This window comes from Belonocnema kinseyi, chromosome 5 (genome assembly GCF_010883055.1).
Source record: "Belonocnema kinseyi isolate 2016_QV_RU_SX_M_011 chromosome 5, B_treatae_v1, whole genome shotgun sequence".
Taxonomy (NCBI): Eukaryota; Metazoa; Arthropoda; class Insecta; order Hymenoptera; family Cynipidae; genus Belonocnema; species Belonocnema kinseyi.
This window is the reverse complement of record NC_046661.1, coordinates 50,268,380-50,278,383: the sequence shown is the minus strand read 5'-3', so window position 1 is coordinate 50,278,383 and position 10,004 is coordinate 50,268,380. Positions and strand designations below refer to the sequence as shown.

Here is a 10,004-nt window from a genome sequence, read left to right as displayed (position 1 = left end):
TATTTTTTTATTTTCCTAATGTGTGACTGGGGGTTTAAATTTTTCTTGTACCTCTATTCCTTTTAACATATACCACACACTTACTTCCTGGTGAGAAAAGGATATATAGTTTGAGGTGGGCTCCGAACCTTCAAGAGCAAGGGATTTAAGTATAACAGAACCTTTTTGTCTACCGGTACCGTCCTACAACTCTTCGAAGATGAACAATTTCTTTCTAGGCTAGTGTTCATTAAGCCCAGAGAAATAACTGTTACACTCAGAAAAATGCATACAATTTCTTTGATTTAAATAAAAAATTGATTTTTATTGAACAATGCATTTGTTAAAAATCTGTTTATTCAAATTCATAAAAAATATTTATTTGATTCAAACATAAAATACAGTACAAAGCAGTACTACAAAGTGCCGCTAGGCGTGCTAAAGCGCTGAACTAGAATCTAAATTAATTGAGCATGTGATTTATTTGATGGCATTCGTATTTTTTGAGTGTTTTATTATTCTAAAGGTTCTGATTTGCTTTAAAATGATAATTTAATTGAACTGTATACTTAAAAGCAGGAACACATATATACATTCAATTTAAATATCTAACTCTGTTTCATTTCTCATTATTCTAATTTATGATTGTTCAATACAGAAATCAGAAGCACAGAGTTAAAAATTAACCACAATTAAGCATTCGGATTGAATAGTTGTTTCTGCTTTTACATATAAATTGATATCTATGATTAAAAAGTAACATATTATCGAGCTTATACATTATTCTTATAAAGAATGCTCAATTTTGAGGTTAAGTATAAAAAAAAGATTTACTCCACTTGAACAAAATCTTTAATTAATTTTAAAAATATATATTCAATGTAAACAAGAACTTTATTTATTTTAAACAAGAAATTTATTTAAATAAACCAAACATTTATTTGAACCAAAAAATAAGGACAAACAAAAAATTTATTTTAATCAAACAAACATTTATTTGATCCCATATTAAAGTAATAATTTGTTTGATTCAAACCAAACTGGTTTGATACAAATAAACATTTTTCTCAGTGTAGGCACTTTTTTGAATAGAGTATTATAGTACATTAAAATCCACTATGTACGTATTTTTTTATCTGCCAGTGGGCAATTTTCCATGAGATATTTGCAATAGATAATTTTCTCTAAACGATTAAAAATTTTCGACAATTCTGTTTATTTCAACATTCTTTTTGCACGCATAAATAAAAGCAAAAATTAGAAAAATTTCGGCACAAAAGCACCACTTTTTGTACAAAAATATAAATAGCATTCTCGTATACGATTTTTAGTTAAGCTAACCAGAATTTAACAGCATTTACTTTCTTCTTGAACATTTACCCTAAACAAACAAAAATATTAGCTATTTTTCAAACTACACGCAGATTTTCTCCACGAAAAAGTATTACTAATATTCCTTTCCCGTAAAGAAACGGGGTTTGTATATTACAAACGGGCTACATTGCTGGTTTTTTTATAATAAATGTTTACAAAAATTCAAAACGTTGTTGAATATACTAATTTCGTAGGTATACCTTACTCTAACGTACAACGTATCTACGCAGTAATACTTTTACTGTGAAGAAACGCTGCTTTTAGATAGAAAAAGTTATAAATGGTGTGTTCATTTCAAATAAATGTTAATAAATATTACAAATATCTTGTGATTATTTTTCACAAGGAACGGCAATTGTAGCTAGAGAAAAGGCTGAAATAATCATCTGTCTGTAAATGTATGAATGTATAAAAATATGTTCATAAAAAGGATAAATATTGTTAAATACTGGTTTAATTTAACTAAAATTGGTTTAAGAAATATTGATCCTTACTTTAAAGAAAACGGAAAGATTTGATCTAAATCGATTAAATGTATGTCACGTTCCAGAGAGTGATGGGAATTGCGGTTTTTTCTCGATAATATTATCTCTTCAAATATTGATACTGTGGGCTAAATTTTTTGTTTGTACTAAATATCTAGCAGGCCAATTTCCCTAGATTAAAAATTAATGAAAAAAATGTTGTCTGATAAAAGGCTATTAAATGCATTTTCGAAAACAAAAACCCATGCAAAATCGACCATATTTTTACATTTACTATACAATTTTTAACGTTTTTCATTTTAATTTCTACTGTTTTTGTAATTCAACATTAAAAATTTCTATTCCTAAAAGTTCTATTTGAAAATTAACATACACGATATCACAAAAAAAATTGATTTGAATTCAATTTATTTTCAATGGTTCCAATTTCATATTGTTAAGTTTTGAAAGTTTGAAATTTGAAGTACTTAAATTTTAGAATGTATTTTATAAGTTTGAACGCTAAAATAAATATTATTTGGCATCCGAAATTCGAATTATTGAATGCTTCTAAACTGAGCAATTTTTACATCGCAGAAAGATTAAATTTTGAATGATACTATGATAAAGTGAAAAATTGCGATTATTTCAGTTTCAAAAGTTTCATATTTTTAACTCTTTTATTTATAGTCTAACAATCAGAGACTTATAAATTATTACGATTTTCAGTGAAATAATAACAATTTTAAAAAGATTAAAGGTTTTTAAATCTTAAAAGTTAAAATTGTCTTATTGCATTATTTGTGCATGTACTTGTTTAATCTTTCGAGGAGGAAATTTGGTGATTACTGATTTTTTACGTATTTAATTAGGAATTTAAAATTTTTAATTGTTTCACGTTAAATGGTTACGCATGTTTTAATTACTATGTTTACTTAATCCTGAAGGGTTTTAATTTCAAATCAAAAAAGTTAATTGTCCACACAAGAGACAAATTTTCAACATAAAATATTTAAATTATATAAAATTAATTAAATTTACAGTCAAAAAATAAATTTTCGATTAAGAAAATACGAATTTCATCATAATACTTGAGTTTTCAAGTCAAGAAATAAATTTTCCACTAAAACGGTGAAGTCTAAACAAATGAGATTACTTTTACACTAAAAAGAAGTTTTCAATTAAGTACTTGAATTTCTAACCAACCACTTGATTTTTTAATTTAGAAGATTAATTTTTTGTAAAAAAAGGGATTTTTATCAAAATACATCAATTATTAGCCAAATAGTTGCATTTCAAACAAAAATATTAATTTGTAGCACAAGAAGTAGAGTTAGATTTTTAGTTAAAAATATTAATTTTCAATAAATAACACAAATTTTCAAAGAAATATATTTGAATTGTCTATCGCATAAATGCATCTTGAAACAAAACAAAAAATTCAGTTGCAAAACCCCATTTCAGTAAAAAAGAAAGAATTTTCCACAAAAATTTTCTAACTTTCAAAAAAAATGAGGAACTTTTAACGTAATATATGCATTTTGAATGTTTCAAAAAAGTAAGGACAATTTTTAACGAAGACATGAATTATTATCAACCAAAATGATGACTCTTCGAACAAAAAATAATTTTCAATCAAGTAATTGAATTTTCGACGACAAGCATGAATTAGTCTCCAACAAGGGTAAGTTACAGAAACCTGAATATACTTTCCCGAAGGACTTTGGTGAGCTGAATCGAATCTGGCTTTATAATTGCTCCATCACGCAAGGTTTTTGAGATAGTCTAACTTAAAAGTGCGAAATACGCTGTTTTTTCCCATTTTTGTGGTTACGTAGCCTTGTGGATTTTGTTTTTCTTTAAAAAGTAAATACATTACCCTAAAGTACAAGTCTTACTCATTCAAATGCCGCTGAGTTTGCTAAAATTACTTAATTTGTCGCTGAGATATCGCACATTTAAGTTTTCATGTTTTTAATATTGAATGTTATAGTACATACCGTAACTTATGCTGATTTAAAGATACACTAACCGACTGTATGGCGTCTATGTTGTCAATATCTTTTCAGTTATGAAAAAATTCACAAACACGAAAACTTAAAAGTGCGATATCTCAGCGAAAAAATAAGATATTTGAGTAAACTCAAGGATATTTGAAAGAGTAAGACTTGTAAGACTTTAAGATAATGTGTGTACTTTTTTAAGAAAAACAAAATCCGCGGGGCTACATAACCTTAAAAATTGGCAAACACAACGTTTTGGCACTTTTATGTTAGAATATCTCAAAAACCTGACGTGATAGAGCAATTCTGAATCCAGCTTCGATTCAGCGCACCAAAATCCTTTGGGAAAGTATAGTCACGTTTCTGTAACTCAAAATATACATGAATTTGAAACCACATAGTTGGATTTTCAAATAAAGAAGATAGATTTGAACCCAAAAATAGAATAGTTACATTTTTAGTTTGAAAAAGTTTCTTTTTAAATCTGCCCGCCTCGCGGGCACATTCTCATCGTGACGGTTGAATCTCGCGCTTCGCGTTTGATAATATGTTACCTCGCGCTTCGCGCTCGAACATAATTACACCTCACGCTTCGCGCTCGGATATTTATTCTTTGCATTTGGAATGCTTGAAAAAAACTTGATCAAAAAGATCTCTTTTAGATGGCAGTATTTATATGCGTCTTTATATTCTGAACTGTCTACTTAATTAAGTATAGTCAAATATTAAGTTTCTCAAAGAAGCTCTGTAGGCTTTGAGGTACACATTCTCATCGTGACACTCGCACTGCGCGCTTGATTTCCCACAGACATTTGTGAACAGGTTTTGTTGGATTCTTTTTCTCGTAACTTTCGTCGTTTTTCCACACATTTAAAAAAAAAAATTTTTTCAACGTTATTCTTCACGAATAAAACCAAAAGTACGCGTCCTATCATGAAGTGATTCTTATCGAAATTGTAGATCTTTTTTGGGATAACCATTTTTGTTAATTCATCTTTTTTCGTATCCTACAATAGCTTGTCTACAAAATGGATTTTTTTATTTTCCATTATTTTTTGTGCAATCAAAATTTGAATTTTTGATTTTTGAAGAAAATCCAAAAATTGATATATTGAAAAAATTTTGAAAACGCTATAATTTTGAGAATTTTATTTTTATCGAAAAAAGTCATTAGGATAAATTGTTTGTTCTTTTTAATACTATAAATATCGGTGCATAAAATTTTTTAATTGAGTAAAAAGTTGTCTCCAAAATTTTCAAAATGCGCTTACTTTTTGAATTTTTATTAAAAATGGCTGGCTTACGAACTCGTCCTTTCTTTTAGGACCTAAAAAAATTGTGCCAAAGATGAATTTGATTCGTTCATTTTTTCGAGAGTTATCGTGTTTACGGACAGACGGCCGGACGGACACAGACGCCATCGTGAAAACCTGATTTTCGGATTCAGGGGATCTCGAAACGTGGAGATCCGTTGAAAAAGTGTGATATCAAATTTCCGACTATTCTAATACTTTCTCAAACATAAATGATGAGGGCGTAAAAAAAGATTTTGCACAAAACTGTTAAACTGTTAACAAATTAATCAAATTTTTCACCAAAATAATTAGGTTTTCAACCCAAAAGAGAAATTTTCAACAAAACAGTTGAATTTTCGATCAAACTAATAAAATGAACCTTGTCACGTATAAATTGATTGACTTTTCAAAGTTCCCTGACTTGTACACATCCTGCATTAACCTCATTTTTGAGAAACATCTCTACAAGTGTTTATTTATATTTACAAAGTACCTATTTGTGTGGCCATGTTACCCCTTTCCAGATCCCGCAATAATTTTGCAAGATTGTGTGAAGTCAGCCGTATATATTTCCTCAGCCTTATGTTTGTTTACTTTTATTTTTCGCGAAATTGATTTTTGACGTGCGGCTTCAATTGTAAAAGTTCAATTTATTTAGAAACTATAACAAAAACTTTCTGTGCCCGCTTTGCATCCATAGTTAGCCCTGAAATTGTTTAAGAACAGATCTAGTTTGCTCATTTTTAAAATCCACTTAAAGATCTCACCTGTCGTTAGTGAGCAGAAGACCAGCGCTGTCAGTAGTAAGAGGTGCATTTTGGTCAGACACTTTTCGCTCCTAAAGCACGTTTCACTTCTTGAAGCGTTCTTACATCTGATTTCCGAGTTTTCCATGATTATATCCTCATTTACTCGTAAGTTTCTCCACATATTTTTGACTCTTGATTTGCTTTGTGTACTCAAATTTTTAAATTTCTTTTGTCTCTTTCGCGTCTAAAAACATGTTGCCAATTACGATCCTGTAACACATATTAGTAACTTTGGAGTAACATTGATGCTACTAATTAGAAGGATTTAATTAGTGGCAGCTGAAGGCTTTCGGCGGCACTCGAGTCGACCAACTTCATAGTTTACTCTCTCCTTCCCGCCACAGACCACGCGGAGCATGCCTTGTGCTTTCCACGTACAAATGCACTCCTCAAATTTCTGCTCCAGCAATTTTCCAAGACTCAGGAACCTTGAAATCCAATCCACTTGCTACCCTCGTTAAATCTAGGCCTCTCCTTTCAGAAGTATCTCATTTTCATCCAAAATCATGTTTCATCCCGTTTCATACATATTGTTACTTGTTTTTTTTTTTTAATTAATTATATTCTTGTTATGTTTTGGTACATTGCATTTACTTTCGCCAAACTCCAAATGGTTCAGATACTCAAACTTTTTGATTGTAGCTTCTCACTTTGAAAACAATAACAATATGAAAATTGCGCACATTCTCTCCTGTTACCTTATTGTTACACAATTGTTAAATTTCTTAATCCTTTAGTTCACTTTGCACTTTAACTTTACACTTATCATAATTCAGTACACACCTAATCCTATGTATTAACAAGCTCTGATATCAAAATCACAACATATTACAAATACGTCACATTGTTACACTCATGTTACAATTTTCCAAGAGCACGTGCTTTAAACACAGCGCACGTTTTTCTTCAACCGATTCCTTTTTTGTAAGCTTTCTACGATAAAAACTCGAATCGAGATATTATTAAAGTTTCTTTTTAGTTTTTTTTATTACTCGATGTTATCGTAAAAAATGAGCTCGTCTTAAGATAAAGGATCAGTACTTGGTTCACCAACAGTTGGAAGTTGACAGAATGCCTTAGCGGCACTCGCTCTATGGCTCAACGCCGGGCAACGCCACTCCCACTGGCGCATGCTCTGGTACAATTCGGAACCCCACCTCCTTCCTTTTTACTATCCACTACGTTCTCAGTTATTCTTCCTCTGTCCTTTTCTATTGTAGCATGTATGTTTGGATCTATATACGCAAGGGAGATTTATACGCAGCCAGAGACGAGTAGTTATTACTCTCAGTTTTATGTGGGTTCATAAACCCCCACCAATGTGTCACAGACGTGTCACTTTCTGGGTTATCAGGCTTGTTGTCTTATACCCAGCGATGTCTATAGCTCAATTTCACGCAAATCTGACAATCCAGTTGTTAGAATTTCTAGAAAGATTTTTTCCTTTATTATTATTTTTTTAATTCTTCCAAGTTACTTTAATCTAACAACTCTGCAACAAAGGTATAATTCATGTATATCGAGATGTTCCTCAACATTTCTTGTTACAATTAGCCATAGAATACAAATCAAAAGCCATAGGAGTGTTTCTTCCGGTTTAAAAAAAAACCATAAGTGTCAGATTGGGTTTTTGCGTCAATTATTATTTTTTTGCTTTAGTGCAAATCACTTTTATAGTCTAGAATATCACTTTTTACTAATAATTATATAGCAAATTAGTTAAATATTTTTTTAATGTTTATAGCAATTTTGTCTTAAAATATATGTAGGAATTCGCGGGTTTTCTTAATTTTTTAACGTTCTAGTTAGAGTGAGGCACTAATGAATTAATGAAGTTAACAAAAATAATTGATTAATCAATTCATTCTTGCTTATATCTACTTTCTCTCAAATGAATCATAGAAAGTAGCGATTATTTCTAAAATTTTCTATCCCTTTTTCAACTTCTGTTTCGGTTCTGTTTCAATTTTTCTCACGGAACAAAGTAGTAAGTGCTATTAGTTGACAGACATAATGTTTTCAATAATTTAATATTGTTCATAAATATCTTCACGAAGAATAATTCAAAATGCTTATGGCTTTTTTTCAAATTTCTAACTTTTTGTCAACTTTTCAGGTCATAATTATTCAAAGTTAACAAAAATGCTTGAAAAATCTATTATTGTTTATGACTATCTTCTCTAAAAATAATACTACTAAGTTTCGTTTTTCCTGATATTTCTAACTTTATATCAATTTTTCACTTAGAACGAGATAATAATTAATCTATGTTAACAAACCAATTGTTCAAAGAATTAATTTTTTTCAATTATATCCTATTGTAATGTTAAAAAGTTACGGTTTTTATCTGAATTTTATAACTTTTTATAAACTTTTTACTTATCATGAGGTAATCATTAATCAAAGTTGGTAAAAATAATTTTTTATACAGTTTATTAATCTTCATAATGATCTTTTATTTGAATATTGCTAGAAAGTTAAAATTTTGTTTAAAATTTTCAAATATTAAAGATTGTGGTCAAGCACAGGTCAAAAATAACATAATATGCAAGTGGTAGATGGATTTTATTGTAATTTGGTAACAAAAATTTATTCAGGAAATATTTTTTTCGCTATTTTTTACAATTTTACGTATTGAATGAGCAAAGTAAATTTTGTATTCAATAATTTAGTTATATAAAAGAGTTTAATCGTCGATTTTGTTAATCGGATATTTTTAATGTCTCACTAATATCAAATGTCCCGCCTTGGCCCACCTTGAGGTGCCTTGCATTGGTCCACCTTTGAACCCGCGCGACCCGTCGTTGCAACAGTACGTAGTAGTGCCCAGTTTCGCTGCCCTAGACCAATATTGCCGAAACAATAAAAAAAATCAATATTAGATACTTACAAAAGCACGAGCGCGTGACAAAATGTCAATTTTTTAAAAACATGTCTTATGTGTATTAATGTTAATAAAAATGTAAACAGTAATTCTCGGATATATTCAAGTAATTACTCTTTGGGTATAATAAGCTTATATGTTATAATTAACAGCATAATTTATTATTACTATTATTAATCTTTTTATATCTTGATACATTGTAACAAAAATGTTATACTACTGCAATCTAAATTTAGAAAGTCTGAATATAGTGCTAATTAAATCAGAATAGTTTTGACAGAGGTTTAAAATTTATACACCTGACTCTTAATTGGTTTAGCTGCAATGCCGGCAGTTGTCTGCAAGTAGCCATGTTGCTGATTCGTTAGTATCGAAACGTAAACAATCGGGACCGTGTGAATACTTTCGAATTGTAATGCATAATATTACGCAATCGCAGTATGTGTGTCCGTCTACCCGCGCGCTGAGAAACTTCGTCGGCCAGCAGTTACAGGAATTATAAAAATGCGAGTGGCTAAATCGAAATTCGCATGTAATTGATTTCATAGTTAACGTTAAAATTATGAAGATTTAATTGTCCCAATTAAAATAAAAATTATTTCAAAATTTTAATTAAGAAGAAAATGTCCTCATAGAAGCAGCCAAACAATTTTATAGAATACTTAATAAACTTTATCGTTAGATTACTATAAAAGTTTGAATACAGGGCGAGCGTTTGTTGATTCTCGACCCTCGCGCTCGATAATATATTTACCTCGCGCAGCGCGCTCGGCCTTTGCAGTTCCCCAACATTTTTGCACAGACCTTTTAATACTAAAGGTTTAAATCATTTATAGCAGTAACTTGGTGAATATTAATTCTCGTTTTCTAAAGCTCATTTGGCTTTAATAAACACATTCTTGTAATTTATCATTCTAAGTAATGGAAAATTCACTAGGAGGCCGATCGAGCTGAAAGTGTTATCAGAACTGGGTCTAAACTGGAGGAGCAATTCGTTCAGATTTCGTTATTAAACTATTTTTAACGCTTCAAAGCTCAAGCTTTTTGAAGGGCCCTGTTTTCCAATAACATAAAGTTTAATAATTTAAAAAGTATCAAGATTTAAATAACTGTGTGGTATTTGGGATTGCTTATTTCTAAGTTGTTATTTCTAAGTCTAGCTCTAATGCAAATATATAATATCATAATATCATGCC

At 30.0% G+C, this 10,004-nt stretch overlaps 1 protein-coding gene across 1 annotated transcript in view; it reads right to left on the bottom strand.

Moving 5' to 3' along the window:
* LOC117173216 overlaps positions 1-6,993 on the bottom strand; it is a 160,279-nt gene extending 153,286 nt beyond the window's left edge. The window contains exon 1 of the mRNA XM_033361670.1: positions 5,883-6,993. Within this exon, the coding sequence (XP_033217561.1) occupies positions 5,883-6,045 (163 nt within the window). The 5' untranslated portion in view covers positions 6,046-6,993. The remainder of the gene's footprint in view (positions 1-5,882) is intronic.
* Positions 6,994-10,004: the final 3,011 nt, after the last annotated feature.